The sequence below is a fragment of the Oxyura jamaicensis genome, chromosome 1 (assembly GCF_011077185.1).
Source record: "Oxyura jamaicensis isolate SHBP4307 breed ruddy duck chromosome 1, BPBGC_Ojam_1.0, whole genome shotgun sequence".
NCBI lineage: Eukaryota > Metazoa > Chordata > Aves > Anseriformes > Anatidae > Oxyura > Oxyura jamaicensis.
In genome coordinates this window covers 43,042,105-43,060,128 of record NC_048893.1, presented here as the reverse complement: position 1 = coordinate 43,060,128, position 18,024 = coordinate 43,042,105, and the positions used below count along the sequence as shown (strand labels likewise).

The following is an 18,024-nucleotide window of genomic DNA, read 5'->3' as shown; positions in this document are numbered from 1 at the left end:
TTTGAGGCCAGTTTAGGGTAGGGACAATTTGAGTGTAATTAATTTAGATTTTGTGAGACAAGTAACTGCTTGGGGTTGTAATAAAGGACTGCCTGCTCCAGAATGAAGACACTAATCTCCTTGTCCAGCTGGGGATGGCACAAATTGATTTAATACTTTTGTGTTGTTTGGGGTTTTTATGGTTTTGTTTTGTTTTGTTTTTTTTTTTAGTTTTTGTTTTTCTATTTTGAAGAAAGAGTAATAATAATTGCAAATAATGATGAGTCAAGATCTCATCAAGCTCCCATATTTTCTGCGGACAGGTGCTCACGGATTTGGACATCTACCCAAACACCAGCAGCATGAAAGTCATGGTTAGAAATCTAATAAGAAAGAACTTTTCCACAAAAGCCCTATTACTTGCCAGGACCAAGCTGGGTGGGAAATAACGTTTTCCTCACAGATATTTCAGTACTTCTATTTCCATGTAGACAATGACAACACCTCATTTAAACATTACTAGGAAAGAAGTTAACAGTTTCTTTTTCCCCAGGCAGGTTGCAGGGGTTGCATGCAGAGCTAGGCAAGGAAAGGTCTTCTGACACTCAAAAGAAAACATCACTATAACAACAGGAGAAGACTAACGCTGACTACTCCTGGAAGAAGAATTATATGACCCAAAATAAAATAGCTTATAAATAGCTACAAAAGTCTGATGTAAAGGAATCAGACTTCAGGTTTGCTTGACATACATCGTTTGGGACAACTTCTGCCAAGGGAAGGAATTGACTCCCCCCTGTAAGCTCCTTCACATTCAGCATCCTACTCCTGTCCCAGCACTGCCACTGCTCAAAAGCTCCACATTGCCATTTGGCAGAGCATGAGCCTCACTGGGGTTCCTCCAGAGTTCCCCCTCCCGAAGCCTTGTGCCATTCAAGCAAAGATGGTGCCTTCAGGCTCCAGGTGTCCAAGGCTCAGGGCAGGTATGAAGTGCATCAACTAGAAAGGAAAAAAAGACAAGAATATCTAGGGGAAAGCTATGTTTACCCTAAATATGTACCTAATACATACATAAAAATAGAAGTGGGCTTTCTTCTTCTTTTTTTTTTTTTTTTTTTAGAAAAAAATCAAACTTCATACTTTTCTCTTGTGACTCTCAAGAACACTACTCCACAAACAAGTGAAAGCCTTTAAATGGCATTCCCATATGAAGCACGTGGGAGAGAAAGTAGAGTGAAACTTGAAGAATTTAGAAAACATGCTATTGTACTGTGATATTTAGTGAAAGAAACAATACATTTATTTGAAAGTTTTTTTATTTTTAAATTGAAATAATATTAACAAGAATACTCGAGCTCTTGTTTAGGAAATGAGAGTTAACATTGAAGGATTTAATGGCCCTGGGGAGAGGCTAAAGCTCTTAACAGTTCATTTCCAGGTTTCCTAATATCTGAGGGATTTTTTAAATGCTGCAATTTATTTGTAAAATAATAGAAAATGTTCTAGGGAAAGTTTGAGATAGTAATTAAACTCCACAGAAAAATGCTACCTATATTTCTTTATACAAAAAAATATTTTTATATGGGTAGATTCCACACACACAAATATAAATTACTGATCCACCTGGCCTATGATTACATGTGTATACTCAAGAGAAAAGCAACACTGACATACAATACAGGCTTTTATTCTCTATATCTGTGACCTACCTTTTTTCTCCCTCTCCAGTTTTTACAGCAGATTTATAGTTTGAGGACACATTAAATTTAGTTCATTATTTGTGAGCTACACAGAGCTTTCATTTGGCAGCAAGAGGAAACAAAGTACCAAAAGGAAAAGAAGTAGATTAATCGTGTCCTGAATAAAAATACTAAAAGCTTGAAGGGGAACTGCTGATTTTTATTTTTTTAAGATCAAACTCATCTTTGCTAATCACGAGATTAGTCTAAGAAACATTTAAGCTATTACTATCATCAAATGCATTTTCAGAGAAATGAAAATGTCTTGTGAATTTATATCAACTGCACATCATTTTGGAGGGGAAAAAAGGGATATAAGTCTAACAACAATGAATTGTACTCTTTCAACATTTGCAGATCAAAATGCATCTTTCTTCCCTTCTAAGCATCATTTTGTTTGGAATTTCACTTCTTTTCATATAACCATTCAAAAGGAACTTTTCCTTTTTTTTTTTTTTTCTTTGTTTTCTACTGAATTTTTCACACAAAGGCTCTAAAAAGTTCTGATGTCATCCCTAATGGAAATGAATCAAATTTCCATCTGAAAAATGAGGTTTGCATTCCCCATGCATCTCTATTATTTAACCTTTGGAAACCTGAGAGTGAAAGCGCTTTCCTTTTAATTACAGATGTTCTGCTTTTAGCAGCACTGTCTCAGTGTCTTTGACTTTGTCCTGGTTTTCAGCATATATCTAGGTGCTCAGCTTATCCAACTAGTTTTGGCTTCCCTCTACCTGCAGCATCATTTTGCTACACTCTGACCTATAGCTAGATCCCTTCTCTAGTGCTTTATACCCATTTGTGGTATTTTTACTGTGCTAGGCAGCTGAACACCACAACCACTCTCTCACTCCCCCTCCTCAGATGAGGAGGGGAAGAAGTAAAGGAAAGAACAACTCACGGGTTGAGATAAGGATAATTTAATTAAAGGAAAAACAAATTAAGGAAATATTATTAATTAAATAATTCAACTAAAGGGAAAAAAGGGAAAGGGAAAGAGGGAGGGGGAAAGGGAATAACAAAACAAGTAAAGGCTATGTGGAACTGCAGAGGATAGAAATTACTCTCTAATTCCCACAAATGAGCGATGCTTGACTATGTCCTTGAAGCAGGGCCTCAACGCACGTGGCCGGTGTTCGGGAGGAGGACAGACGTTTTTGCAATGAGAGCCCACCCCTCCCCTCTTCTTCCTTTTTCCCCCTTTTATTGCTGAGTGTGACACCATATGGCATGGAATATCCCTTTGGTTGGTTTAGGTCAGCTGCCCTGGAGATGTTTCTTTCTCACTTTTTTTGCCCACCCCCTAGGAGGGTTAGAGAGAGTCCTGATGCTGTGCCAGCACTGCTCAGCAGCAGACACAACACCGGTGTGATACCACTGCTGTTCTAGCTACAAGTGCAGAGCGCGGCACTGTCTGGGCTGCTGCAGGGAAAGGTAACATCCCAGCCAGACCCAGTACACCATTGACCAAGTTTCAACATGCTTGCTCCCCACTGAAATGCCAAGTAACACCACTGCCAAAGCAGCATAGCCCAAGCATGGAAAAATCACCTCAAAGTTCAGCACTGAAACAGAGAGAGTGTATCTTGGAATCTTGGAAACCTGACAAAAAAAAAAAAAAAAAAAAGGAAGGGGACAAGGACTTATGAAGCAGGGCTGGCAAGTTGGAGGAAAAGTTCTAGCTTTGGTGTGAATGGGAGGTGGAAATGCAAGGTAGTAAAGGAAGTAGTGGAAAATTCAGCTCTATGCTGTGTAAGAAAAGAAAGGAGAACCTGGCCCAGAAAGGATCAAGGGTTTTAGGTTTCAGGTTAGTTTCACACAGCCTTTATAGAGATTTTATTACAGGCATAGCCTTATTTCATAGATTATTCTTCCCTATCATTTTATTTCTATCAGCATGGCTACCCTGTGTGAACAAGTCCCAGAGAAAGTAGCACGGGACGCAAAGATAAAGGAAAATATAATCACACTCCTCTTCCAATATTTTCCTGGGTGCTGCTTGTGCACCATTATGTTACTATAAAGCTGAACAGGACAAGCAGCTTTAGTAAAGCAATGAAACCAGGCAAAACTGCAAAGAGACACTTCTGCCAAAAATGATGGTCACCAGCTATACTATAAGGCAACCCAAGACAATTTCTGTTACTACCCTTTCTACTTTCATTATCAGCAAGTTGACTTTCCCTCTTACTAAAAAGAAAAAGAGTCTGTCATTACAAAACATACCAGTCAGCCACATGGTGTGGTCATTTTTTTAGACATGAATCTAAGTCTCTTCCAACACAGTAAGTGTCCTAAATCTGAACAACAATTTATTCTTCCTTTAAGATACATATAAATTTACATTATTTCCTTTTCTGCAGCTGCTCCTTTACCTCCTAGTTCTGGGAAGAAGTGATAGAAGGCAATATTTAAAGTATAACGAAGAGAAGCCCAGCCCAGATTTCCAGTCTCAGGTCTGCAAACACAAGATACTGGTTTGAGTGCTTATCTGAACTGAAGCTGCATTTGCAGCCTTGAAGGTTTCCTCCCAGTCTCTTAACACAGAGCATCCTCATCAACCATCTACATCCATATAGTGATAGGACTGAATTTCTGCTTTTAAAAAAAACTTGGGAGAGAAGTAAAGTAATTTTAAAAACTGGAATGGGAACAGATGTCACTGGCCACAAGTGCTTTGCGGTCCTCTGGACATGTGGTCCTAATTCCTTTTCAAGGTGTCAGCACCAAGACGAGGACCAGATAAATGTTTATTTGTAGGACTCAAATGTTCATTTGTGCAGCCATTCTTACACTCTGCCCCACAACTGCAGGACTTGCTCCTCTGAGAGGAACTAATATAGGGGCTACTGAACCCCCTCAGCCATCACTTCCAAGCCATCCAGCCCCATCAATGTGACTGCTGCAGCTCCCAATGCTTGGCATCACTGCTGGCAATCTCATCAGAAACTAAAGGGACTGAACTAGTGGTGAGGAGAGTCCCCCTCAGTAAAGTGGTCTCTCCAGCACTCAAGTGCGGCACAGGGTGTCTGTGCTGTACCAGTTTCCTGGAACTAAACCCAGATCTCAGTGTACACACATCATCTGGTCAATTTCTTCTGATGCCAAATTAGACAGATTAAATGCAACGCTTTGTAACAGCTGAACAGGTGGGATTAGAGACATGAGCACCGAGGAGAGAAACAGCAAAAACATATGCAAATGACTATATAGTTATTGTTCGGGGAAAAACAGGGAAAGCAGAAAATCTAAATATTGTCTGCAAAGTCTAATCAGATGCAATATTAAAGAGCACAAACTTGAACAAAACAATCAGGAAATCCAGATGTTACATTTTCAGCAGCATACCTCCACCTGATGTGTTACCTAGGGCAAGATTTGTGGCACTTCACTTGAAGCATCAAGAGCCTTCTTCAGTAATCAGTGTGGAGACATAGGACTGCCCTACAAACATTTCATTGCACTCCAAGGTGCATGGGGATGAACTGTCCTCAGGTGGTGCCTCCTTCCCCACTGATGCAGTGTGATGCCTAGACCTACAGCTAGCAGGTAGCAAACTTTCAGATGCATGTTAACGGAGATGAAGGCAGCCTACGGTGCACATTGTACAATGTTTCTATCGGGGGGTGGGGGCATCAATTCAGGCTGGAAAACCTTTTTTTTTTTTCTTTTTTTGCCTGTCATTTCGTGTCTCAATTCACCAGCTTTATAGAACATTATGAAGTTAATTTCACACATGGACCCAAATTTCCTCACAGACACACTTATCAAAACCTCATTGAAGGTTAAACTGAATTTATCATGCTCCTCCAGGGAAGGTGGTTCAACTGAGGAATTTTTTGCTTTAACCAGAGAAGGCGTCAGTGGTTTGCACTCTTCTTTAGGTTCGCATTGGTGCTACTGATCGCAAACACACAGGGAGCACAACAAAACTCTAAGTGCAGGTTTGAACCTGTGAAGTGCTGAGTGAGTTCGATCACAGCTGACTGCTGTGAGCATTGAAGGGATGCTGAAAGAAGCAGTGTGTGCTTACAGGATGAAACCCCAGCCACACAACTCATTTGCAAACTACATGACTAAGGGTAAGTAAAAGAAAAGCCTCTATCAAGGACCTCTGTGGAAAATAGATTTTTAAGGACTTACCAGTCAGACTTCAGCATTTTCAGGAGAATATCAATGTATTTACTCTCCACCATATTTTAATTCAATTCATCAAACAAATATTATCCATTAAAGATTACGCACCTGTGAATAGAAGCTCTAAAGGTCATCCTTTTCGATTTATGCTGAAAAGAAATCTTGGCCTTTCCTAAAGCCACAGATCTTTGTATGTATCCTGCTTCTCCTGCCTGCAAAACTATGAAAAAGGGATCTTGATAAAACAAAGATCTCTAATTATAAGGCTTCACCTTTGAGCTCCCAGTGGGCTGCCTGCCTGCCAGAAAGCTCTTTAGAAGCAAGCTGGTGGAATACCCAGGGTGGCCGCACGAGATGCCACCTTCCCAAGGAGAGACGAGAGAGAATTAAAAAGAAAAATCTTTGCCAAGTTCAATAGGCCAAATTCCTCTTTGAATTACAGAGGCGTAAATCTGATCTAATCCTACCATAGGCGATGGTGCTGTGCTGGATTTACACTGCAGGAATCGGAAATCGGAACTTGGCCTGCCAGGCTCAAAATCGCAAGGAACTTTTCCCAGTGCTTGGGATGTCTGGCAACAGAGACACTGATGCTTGTTCAAAGAGGATATAAAATGCCACCATAAGGATGAAATGCAGCACTAAAACTAACACTCTAGACCTGTCTTGCACAGACATTGACAACCATGCAACGCAGGAGAGCAATGAGACACAGAGTTGTTGCCTAATTCTTCTAAAGAAATAAAAGTCTCATTGCGGGTAGAATGGGGCATAATGACTTTATCACGACTGTAACTACTGAAGGACAGAGAAATAAATGCCTGTGATTCTATTACTCAATGCCTACTTTAGTTCAAAGACTGATCTGAGAAAATAACCTGCATATTAAATGTACATTTGGCAACTGAAGAGTTGGTCAAAAGAGTGAGAAAATATCTTGTGATTAACCTATTCCCAGCTACTCACCTATGATAAACTACACTGAATTAGTTACTTACAAGGTAAATAGAACAGAAAATGCCTGATTTCTCAAGTCCATTAGATCTCTTTCTGAGGAAAAGTTGCCACATTGGCCAGCTTACTTCCCCCCCTTCACTCAATTACACCTGATTCTGCTTAGTTAAATCTCTCAGATTTGCTGAAGAGTGACCTGCAAAAGGAAAAGACTGTCAGCTTGATCCCCAGATTGTTTCTTTATGAAAGCGTGGTCAAGAAGTTCTTCTCAATAAAGGGGCTTTCTTGCACCAAGCCTGCAGGGAAGAGGGCAGCTCTTGGATATTCCAGCCAGCCCACAGCAGCTCGGAGGCCACTGTCAGCTGCACTGGCTGGCCCAATGCACACTCAGGCATGAATTTCTGGGTCCCCTGCTCCTCCTGCTGAGATTTCTGTCAGGTCCAGCTGTACACCATGCATGCTCTCCTAAGCTGATAGTTACCAGCTGGCCAAAGATAGTGCTCTCTGCATCTTGCCATGTTCCAAAGCAGTGGCAGGAAGGCCTGTCTGTGCAGTTAACTGCCAAGAATACTAGCTTGGCTTGGGGAAAACAGTGAAGTGTCAGTGATATAACGGAATAAAATAAAGTGGAAACAGCTGGACTGGTTCAAACCAGTTATTTGCGTTAGCTAACACCTATTTAACTTCAGGAGCTAATGAACACTTCTGAGAGACGATAGCTTTATTAAAGATTCAATTATTTTTCAATTAAGATGTAAGAGCTGTATTAAGCATCTCTGAAAATGCCACAACGTCCTCCAGCTCTGTTCAGGGAAAACCCAAGCTAGCATTCTTGGCACTTCCAAGGTAAAACACCGGTAAAAATAAAACCTTAAAAAAAAAAATCTGAATTGTCAGAGGCTCTTTACACTTCTTAAGGAAGAAGAGAGCTCATTCTTTTGCAGCTCTCTTCTATCTGCTCCTTTCCCTCCTTGGTTTTTCCTCTGTTGCAGATAATTCCACATGATTAATAGGCTCTTCTCAGCAGTGCTACACACAGTTAGCTCTTTTAATCTCTCTTTGAATCTGAGTCTCTCTAATCCCCCAGCCCTTTGGCCCCAGGAGGCTCCACCTGAGGATCACAGACTCAGATAGTTCTCTCTGTTTTAAGTTTCAATCTGCAGGTTTACGACAGAAGAAAGTTCAAATTTACCTTATCTGCCATGATCATAGAGGAGCCTCCATGGATGCCCAGGATGGGAGTGAGAGTCTGGGCAGAGATGAAGTCCAGGATCTGAGCAATGGCTTCCTGGTCTGTGTCATCAGCAAATACCACCCCTTGAATCTTCCGATCTGACATGAGGTCACAGATGCGGGTGATGATGCTCTTGGGATCTGTCTCATTCATGGCCACCAGCTCCACCCGGGGCACCACTGAGAGGTGATGGAAGTCATCTTTCTCGTGTGCATCTTTGATGGCCACTTCGTCTGAGGTCCCCACCAGGATGACTGCAATGCCAATGCTCGGGTGGCTTTTCTGTGCATGGGCCCCGCTCCCTGTTGTCACGAGGACTGCCAGCACCAGCCAAAACTTTGGAGAGTAGCACTCCACCCTGGGCCTCATCTTCAGCTCTTACACTCCCTAAACAAAGAAGAAATAAAAGGAAGGGGGGAAAGTGAGAGAAAGTGATTAATTGATAAATCAATCATGCACTCAACCCTTTCAGGCAGATCAATCGATTCTCCTCAGCCGCTGCCATCCTCCCACCAACCCTTCTTGCTCAATGTCCAGTCCTTCAGCTGCATTCAGGACTCTATTAAATAGTCAGAGGAACTCAAACTGAGTCCCAGTCTCTACCTCAGAGTTTGGAGTCACCTCAAAGAACAGCTGTCAGCAGAAGATGGGATCATGTCATCTCTCAGGTCCCATGTCACACTGAGACCAACGACAAAACTGATTGAGAATTGTCCTTTGACAGCTGTTCAGCTGTCTTCGTGAAACTAATTGCTTATGTCAAGCCCATGTCTAAGTACTTGCCCTCAACACAAAGGAATTATTGATGCTTGTGATCGGTTTGGCCTTCAGCTGGAGGTATAGCAGAGGCTGAAGGGACCAGGCAGACAGGACACCCTTTTACTTCCTCAGCACAGTGCCTCTATAATAAATCTAGGACAATTGTCAAGGCCATTAGACAGATGTGGGCGTAAGTTACTCTGTGTATGCATTGCATACAGCCTTCCTACTAAAAGAATATACACACTGCTCCAGTCCGTAGTAGTTTGTCAGTCATATGCCTTTCACCAACACAACATCCATTTATTTTTAAAATGCCAGGAACACAAGATTTCCTAATGGTCATAGCTAAAAATGGACCAGTGTAACATGGGGAAGACATTCCCTTCAAGACCCACGTACCAAGTATTTTTGCTAAAAAGGAGAAAAACCCACAGAGCTCATAAGGTTCACCATCAGCTACCACAGCCAGGGATGTTACAGGAATCTTCTCCCTGAACACGTCCACTTTATTTTGTGATCACAACAGCAGAAATGGAAAAACCCAATGAGGTCATCTCTCCAGCCCCTGCCTGAGCAGGACAGCTCCCTGTGGGATTGTTCCTAGCTCTTTCTTTACTCAGTCTTGTTTTAATAATACCTCACATTTCCACAGCTCTTTTCATCCTCAAGGCACTTCACAGACACTAATGAATTAATACTTGCAGCATCTATGAGAAGTAAGCATTATCGAAGTCCTCTGTTTTTGTCCCCAGACCAGGAGCAGTGGCCATTCCTGTGAGAGGCAGCACTGCTCAGCACGCCCATCCAGGGCCACTTTGCTGTCGCAGGTAGATGCCAGGCATTTCAAACTAGAAAAGACTTTCTATCAGCTCTTCATGCCCGTAAATCTGGTCATGAACAGCCAGGTACACTTAAAATAAACATATCTGCCCTGTATTTCTTTGCAGTACATCACTGACCCTCTAATCCTGGGGACCAAGAAGCTGGAACCTTCCATACCCTTCACTGCTGCACGTCTCTCTGTCAAGTGGATAGAAGGCTGAAGCAGCAGGGACAAAAACAGCAGGATTTTGGGGGGAAGTTGGAAGTCCATCCAACAACCCCACTGAATGCCAGTCACCCCCAGAGAGAGGGCACAGGGGACTCCATCATGCCCTGCCCAGGAGAACACAGAGGCTCAGTGCCTGCTCCCTCATTGCCATGCTAAGCAGAGGGAACGTATCCTGCATTATTACCAGATAAATACCCACATAATAAAATAGATAATAAATATGCACTGGAGGAACCAAATCCACTTAGGAGGCTGAAAGGAACCACGGGTACAAAGCAGCAATCGATTCTAAACTCTGACGGATCCACTTTCTGAGAGATGCTCACAAGAACCAAGGGACTTCAAGAGTTTGGCAAAATGAACAGCTAACTTCATTCCAGCAGGACTGTTATCCTCCAATTACGAGTCACTAAATTAGATTCCTTCACAGTGAAATGCAGTCCCCACTCCTGCAATGCTTTATTAACTTTAATGCACTCTATATGCTCCCTGTCTCTCACTCTCTTGCTCAGTCCCTTTAATGTTATATTTGCTCTCTTTAAAATATGTCTCCTGCGATCTCTCTGCAGAGTCTCACACTGTATATTACGCTTGGTTAGGCAATGGCTAGCTGTGATGCCCAGGGAGCAGAGTGTAGATTTTTCCTAGCCCCTCTCCCACCAGGAATACTTTACAGCGCCTTCCAACACAGAGCTCAGAGAGCAGCAATGCAGGAGCTATGCAGGCAAATGAGGCAGCTGTCTGCTTTCACACCCGAATACAGACTTTTCCCACAGGGAAAAATGCTGGCCAAGAAACCCGTTCCCTTCTCTTCACTTGCACCAAAGCCAATAAATGTCTAGCATCTACCTTCAATGGCCAGCAGATGAGAACATAGATCCTGAAGAGCACTTAAGTGCCAACCTACTGCATGTCTGGCTCAGGGGATGTGCCCCCCAGACAGATCTCTTCAATACAAGATGATGGAGTTCCCTGTAAAGCACAAGATATTCAGCCTTCAGCCAGAGACACAGGGAGCAGCCAGGCCTAGGAAAAATCTAATCTGAAGAGGTCATCAGTGCCTCCACAGCTGACCTGGTATCTCCCTCCAGTTTGGAATCTTGGCCATGAGCTCCCTCCAAGAGCAGGTAGAGAGATGCCTGTGTCCACCCAACCACCCAAGGCACTTTTCATCTGTCTCTTGCTCACATATAAGTTCTCTGTCACGCTCACTACATGTTTGAGGAACACAGATGGCCCACATGCCAGGAGCCAGCATCTGTCTGCAGTAATTACAGGTACCTGGTCCAGACTGGGCCCCCTGGCAGGACAGGATGCAGGGATGTGACAAGGCAGAATGCCAATAAATCACACCCAAAACAGGGCTGGTGGTACCCCATTAGCTCCACCAGTCAGCCCCAGCACACTCCCACAAGGCAGCAGCAGGTTCACAGCACAGAGTTGCACTGCTCAAGTGCAGGCTGTTGGAGATAGGAATGGGCATCCTGGCACCAACCCCACCTCTCCTTCCTCCTCTGGTCTGGCTCGCTGTCAGCCCTTTTTGAATGTATGCTAATAAAGCGAAGGCGTACACAACCACAGTCTTATTGTAAGATTAAAGTGACCCCATAACTACTGTGAAAAGGTCTTTTAGCATACACGGTAACAAGTTTTATCCATTAATTTTGGCAATGTTTAAGTGCAAATGTTTGAGACACCCAAACAAGGAAACACTGGAGGCACTATAGGGACCCTCCTTGAGGGCTGTCTTCTTCTTTCCAGTGAGCATTTGCAAATTCACATAGAGAAATTCATAAGCACGTGACAAGGTTGCAGTTGTAAAACAGGAAAATTGCCCTTAGTTGTTTCAAGTCTATTCCTAGACTCTAATTTCACCAGTCAAGAACGACTTTGAAAATGTGCTAGGATGTTTTATGACAAAATATTTTACATGAGTAGTTTCTTCCCTTGCTGGTGATGTGGGGCAGCATAGTGTCTGGAAGGCTTTTCTGTGCTTTTGCCACTCCAAAACAATTCAGCAATTCCTAAACTCCAGTCTGGCCAGCAGCATCTTTCACATGTTATTCCATACTATTATACTCTCCCTTACTCCCTGGTATACAATATATGTCAGGGATATTAGACAAAGTGGTTTTACAGACATATCTATATTTAGGTATAAACATGCCTGTAAAACCATTATACCTCTATAATCTCATTTTACTTACCAATAAAACACATCCACCACTATAGAGGAATGCAGCATCTACTTAATGCTGCAGAGCAGCGTTACACAATCCCTGTTAAAATGAGGAGGGAGAGTTAACTTTCCCCAATTGAAAATGCAAGAGTAATGTAGGTAGTCAGACAGTAATTATTCGAATTGGAATTTGGCCAGGACCAAAGGTTAGATTGCTTTAAAATATCATCAGAACCTTATTTGACACTGCATTTTATGTGGATCATATCTAAGATAAGTATTAATAGAAAATTATTAGGCTGCACAGGCAAAAATACAGCTCAGCATTTAGAGATATTTCTGGACTATATTTCAAAATACCGAAAGTACACAAATAGGTCACTGTGCATTCAGCCAGGCAAACTGTAAATAAAGTGCTGCTCAGCGTACAGCAAGGCGAGATGATCTTTAGGTGGGATAAAGAAACTGAAGCAGAAGGTGGGCTGGTCCCAGGAGCTTGGGGTCAGTCCTGTTGTGTGTTGATGCTGGTGCCTCCACCCACTGCGGCTTTGCCATATGGGCAACAACATGCAATGGCCCCTCGTGAGGGTATTTGCAGGCCCCAGAACCCCACTCCCAAGCTAAATATAGCAAAAAGAAAGGAAGTTCTGTAATACTGTGGTCTCAGGCTAAAAACTGCCTTAAAAGAAACTTTCCTAATATGGAGGAAGATGATGGATGAGATAGGAGGCTGAACAGCATCAGCAGTGTGAAGGGAACTTTGTAGGGAAATGGGCTTTACACTGGAGGAAGAGCATCACCTACAACTTCCAGCCTTCCCTGTGAAGCCATGGGGAGGTTCATACCAAAGTGCTTTCTAGACTCTGCCCGCTTGGAGCTCTAATGAGGTCACAGTTAGAGGACTTCAAGCCATAGAAACTGAATTCAACAGCTAGTTTTGCATCTGTACCAACCATAATGCTAATTCTCAACCCTACCCTTCCCTGATCACTAGCCCAATTCCGATATTTACCATCACCCATGACTCAGCTACTACCTACAGATGTCCTATGATCTCTAGTGTTACTGGAGACAGTTTGAGCATTGTTGAACAATGAATCAGAAACCAACCCTCATGTTTCCAGCCCTCATTGGTGGTAAGAAGAAATCCACCTCAGCTGTGAGATACTCTAGAAAGCTGGCAGGTGTTTTGTGCCTTGTATCTAACACACCACCAGGGAACAGCACAGCACACTAGGAGCCGTAACATTGCACTAGACAAGCTACTGGGTTGTCCGGCAAGAAAATACCTGTATGTTTGGACCAGAGAGCACCACTTCTATGTTAATTAACTACAGAAGACTGCGGTTTTGGTCTGCTACCTGCCTTACAGGTAAACTGCAGGAGCTGAGAAGACCCATGAGAAGAAAGGTGCAGGACTGATTTAAGCCCCATAAACTGTTACTCCTAAAAGCTGGGGTGTAAGGCTGTAAATCAAACCCTTCTCCAACTCACTGATTTTTGGCAATCCAATTTCAACTGAGGACAGTGTCCCATTCTTAAGGTTAATGCCACCTCCCCACTCCAAACACACTGCATGCAGTCTACCTCTGAAGAAGCACTCCTCCCTTCCTAATGCTGCATTGTCCTACCACAGCTTCAGCCCAGGCTATTTGTACACTGACAGCTCCTGCGCTGCTGTGCCACATATTACTGCTCACCAGGTAGGTGACATAAGTGTGCATAAATCTTCTGGCTCGTGTCCCTGTTGTTCCAGGAACTTTGTAAACAGAGACAAAGACGAGAATGAATCTGGGGCACAAAGGATGTATCCTGGAAGCACCTGCACACTCCAGGTACTGATAAACAGAATGAATGACACTGCAGGAAAATATCTGCATGTTCAGAGCAGGAATGCAGGGTAGTCTACAGGTATCAGAAAGTTCCATGTCCAACGATGAATGAAAGAGCAATGCAGCACCTGGACCAGAAGGGTTCATTATAGCGACTTACTGAACTCCCTTGCCATCCCCCCAGGAGGAAAGTGGTATGTAGGCTCAGTTCTATTCACAGTTTATTTTCTTTTAACCTGTTTGTTCTTTATTAAACCAGGTACAAACTCCTCCCTGGCCTAGGTAGTGTCAGATTCATCCCATAGATCGCATATTTACTCCTCCCCATCTCCAAAGCCTAGATAGCTTCTGTTTAAGTCTATCCATTCAACAGGTCTATCCAAGGATAAGGTCCAAAAAGCACTTCCCCTTTTCCTGCCCCACATAAAGGAGTAGTTCCCTCCCTACACTTGAGGCGGTACAAGGAACACTTTGATCATCAATTAGACCCAAATCATTCCCAACAGATTAAGAACTGTGTCTCATTATTGTAAGCTTGCCCAAGGGTAAATTCCCAGTGTCCTTCCCACTTCCTCCCACCCACATATTTTACATATCATGGGGATAGCTGATACAGCCACAGCCTCCGAGCTTCTGTTAAGTCCAACATCAAGTAATTCAGAGAAATTACACGTGAAAATCCTTTGCTTAATAGTCTTGCCCTTCCCCCAGTCACTTCAGTATCACTGTCTGCAGCATCTGCTTTAGCACACTACCTGCCCTGAAACAACTCAAACAATAGGATTACCACCACTAGAAGATGACTCCAAGGATCACATTTAGAAGTGTTTCTCTAAACTCAGCCTAAATTTTCCCTTTGCTCAGCTATCCTGTTACTTCAATAATATCTCCTTCATTCAGCCTAAACAATTTCTCCCTCTTGACTCACCATTTCCACCCTGAAAACGCTTGTAAGATGGTTATCTGATCACCCCTTGGGACTTTCCTCTGCTGCAGCAGAAGTTCAGCTGTGTTCATGTCCCTCTTAAGCTAAGCCCCTCGGGCCCTCAGCAGGATGAGGGAGGGAGGAGGAAGGTAGCAGCCAGGCCAGGGAGAGCAGGAGTGAGCCTGACCTGCTTCCCCAGCCTGGCATACAAGTGCAGAGCAGCAGGAGCCGGTGTAACACACAAAAGCCATTAAGAGAGACAGCAGGTCAGTCTGGCATTGCCCAGTGCCAATTTCTAAATGCCAGGGCAGAGAGGCTTGGCACGGCCATCACTCTCCACAAGCCTGGCTGGCAGAGCCAGGCTGGAGCCATTGCTCCCCTGCCAGGCTCTCACCCCCAGCACCCTGCTTGGACAAGTTTAGAGGGACAAGATCAGCCCCCCTGCCAGAGGGGAGGAAGTGTCCTCACCGCCTGGAGGGGTCAGATGCCGCTCCATGCACGCTCCAGTTCAAACAGGGGTTTCAAGGCTTTCAAGAGGTCTCTTCACCATGCAGTTTCCCACTTCTGACCATTGCCTGCCCCATCTCAGGCTCAGAGCAAATCATCCAAAGCAAGGGATGCATCTCTGTGTGCGCAGCTCCTCCAAAGGGATTTCAGCATGGTTAAAAGCAGCTTTACCTCCTGGCACGCAGGACTGAGGAAAGTTGGGTTTAAACATACAGCAGAATGCCGCACCCAGAACACCAGTTTTTCTAAATAAATCCAACTGGAGCAAGTTGGTGGTCCATGCTGCAATCCCTTCCTTCCTTGATTCTCTGCTTCAACTTTTCATTTCCAAGCAGAAATCAACAGCATATTAACAATCTGAGTACATTAAAGTCTAGGATTTCCAAAAGCTAGGGATTTAAATAACTCCAATCCATTAATAACCATCAAAAAAACACACCTTTAACTTTAGTTAGATGGTTTGGAGAAACATATCCTCTGCACTTCTGATTACTTGCCATGTTAATTTGAGGTTTTCCAACAAACTCCACATTTTATGTACATTGGCAGATTGTGACACTGAATTTCAAGAAGTTTAGTAGAAAAAGTGTTTACTATCAAGGATTGAAATACTTTCCATTCCCCAGGATCTCTCAGGCACTGCATTCAGTCCCTGTTCATTCCCTGAGTTATTTTCTTAAAGACAAAATACACAGAGCAGGCAGGTGAAGGCTGCTCTGTCTGCTGAAGGCAGCTGCCAAACACCATGCCAAAGCTGAAATCCCATTGACTACTTAAGACCGTCTCTTGATGTCCTTTGTCCTTTTATGCCACATATAAACACTGTAAAAGCTAAATCACAAAGGTTTCTTAAAACATGAAATAAGTAGGAAATAATATATAGGTTTTTTTTTTTTTTTTTTTAAGGCAAATCAAGTGATTCCTTGTCTTTCATACTAAGAATCCCCAGAAGGACATCTAAACCAGAGGGATACAGCCTTAAACTTCATCTCTACTTTGGATACAGCCATCTAGTGTGCTGACAATCTCCTCAGATATAATGTATGACATTGGGCAAAGCTTTAAAGCATTAACCAGCCTGTCTCTTAGAAAAGATCTTCATGGGTGCGTGAAGACCATGCAGCAAGGGCAATCTAGGAGAAACTCCTGGCACTGTCTCTGCTGCTTGTAGCACCATGGTAGCAAATCTTAAACAGCCTTAAGCAGAGTGCCTGAGCTCACCAGACCTGATCGGGCCCTCAAAGGTGTCATAGACAGCAGAAACAGCAGAAAAGGCGGTTGAGGCCTGAAACATCAAGATGTGAGAGGGTCAAAGAAGCTGCTACATGAATGCAGAGGGACATAGAGTGGGAATTATGTTTTGTGAGCTGGTCCAGGGCAAAGCCACAGTGCTAAACACTGATGGGCACTGGTCAGTGTTTCGCAAACTGCCAGCATCTCTCAGGAGCTTCATGGCCTCTTGATTTACACTGGTATGCAGCACTGTGGAAAGTAGGGTTTTGTCACTAAGTGACCCTGCAATAAGGTCAACCTTGCTCGTGAAATGAGCCAGGAAATTAATTGGAAGTTGAGAGGGACAAAAAGGTAAACCACAGCAATCAGAGCCAAAAGTGGTTGAGAGCTGGCTCTGGTGAGGCCACTAGAAAGGATGGATGAGTACTCAGATAACTTTGTTCTCAGGTCTGCTTCTTTATAATTGCCTATCCCTTGGCAAAGTCATGTCTTCCCTTTTCCTTATTCTGATTCTCAGTAAAGAGTTTTTCTGTTCTTATCGCTACTTTAAGAAAAGCGAAACAAAATCTACCCAGGCGAAGTAACAGGGGAAACACAATGTGTGACACCAAAAAGAATGCCATGCAAGATGCTTGGAGTTTTCGTTCCCAACCCAGCAGTATCTTAAAAATCACTAATCCCTTTAGAAAAAGTTGATCCTTACAAATAAATACTAAAGTCAGGATGAAAGTGGAATTGACAATTGCAAGTCAGGTGTTTTTTTGTGTGTCCTCATTTTCCTTCTCCTTTTCCTGTTCCTTCTTTCCCCCTTCATTTTTCCCACCCCATAGTCTCTCCTTTCCTTGTATTTCTCTCTCTCAGTTCAATGTCCAGTAAGGCACTGGCCATCAAGCCACTGGATACAGTATGTTTTCACACTACATTAGTGCTGTGCACTAGACCATGCAGCGCCTGCGATTGTATGACAGGTCATGGCCAATTCATCTTACAGAGACCTTCAATCAATAGCATCCAGAAAGCTTTCCTGGCTGGAGGAACCCAGCCCAGCAGTTGCTGACCTCTCCCTCTGCTCAGCAGTCCATCATATTTATGGAGTTGCAGTGACAGAAACTTATACAAGAAAAGCCACATCTGGACCACGGCTCGTCACTGACTGTTGATGCTGCAGGGATGGGAAGGCCCAATCCAGCACAATAAAACAGTTTAGATTTAGCCGAGCTGAATGCCCTTTCCATGCATCTTTTCTCACCAGATTCCTCTCCTCTCTTTTCTCCAGCTTGTCATATTCATTCATGCTGGCTGCTTCAGCCCCCTTTCCCCAGCAGCTCACCTAGCTATTCATTCCTCCACAAAGCCTACAAGGATGTACCTGCAAATTCCTCCTCCCAGCCCAGCTCCATCACCAGCTTCCTCAAGGTGCAGCTCCACTCCTTTGGGCCACATCTTTTTACACATAAGTTACTATAGGTTACAATTGGAGCAGGAAAAAAAA

The 18,024-nt window shown here is 43.5% G+C and overlaps 1 protein-coding gene across 5 annotated transcripts in view; it reads right to left on the bottom strand.

The window, feature by feature from the left end:
* Window positions 1-18,024, bottom strand: part of GRIN2B (glutamate ionotropic receptor NMDA type subunit 2B) — a 216,909-nt gene that overhangs the window by 173,279 nt on the left and 25,606 nt on the right. For 4 of the 5 annotated variants that reach the window (XM_035335522.1, XM_035335550.1, XM_035335531.1 and 1 more), the window contains exon 3: window positions 8,002-8,430. In XM_035335522.1, coding sequence (XP_035191413.1) covers window positions 8,002-8,412 — 411 coding nt within the window. In that variant the 5' untranslated portion in view covers window positions 8,413-8,430. Of the gene's footprint in view, window positions 1-8,001; window positions 8,431-18,024 lie in introns of those variants that run through there. The other variant, XM_035335558.1, reaches the window with a different exon arrangement.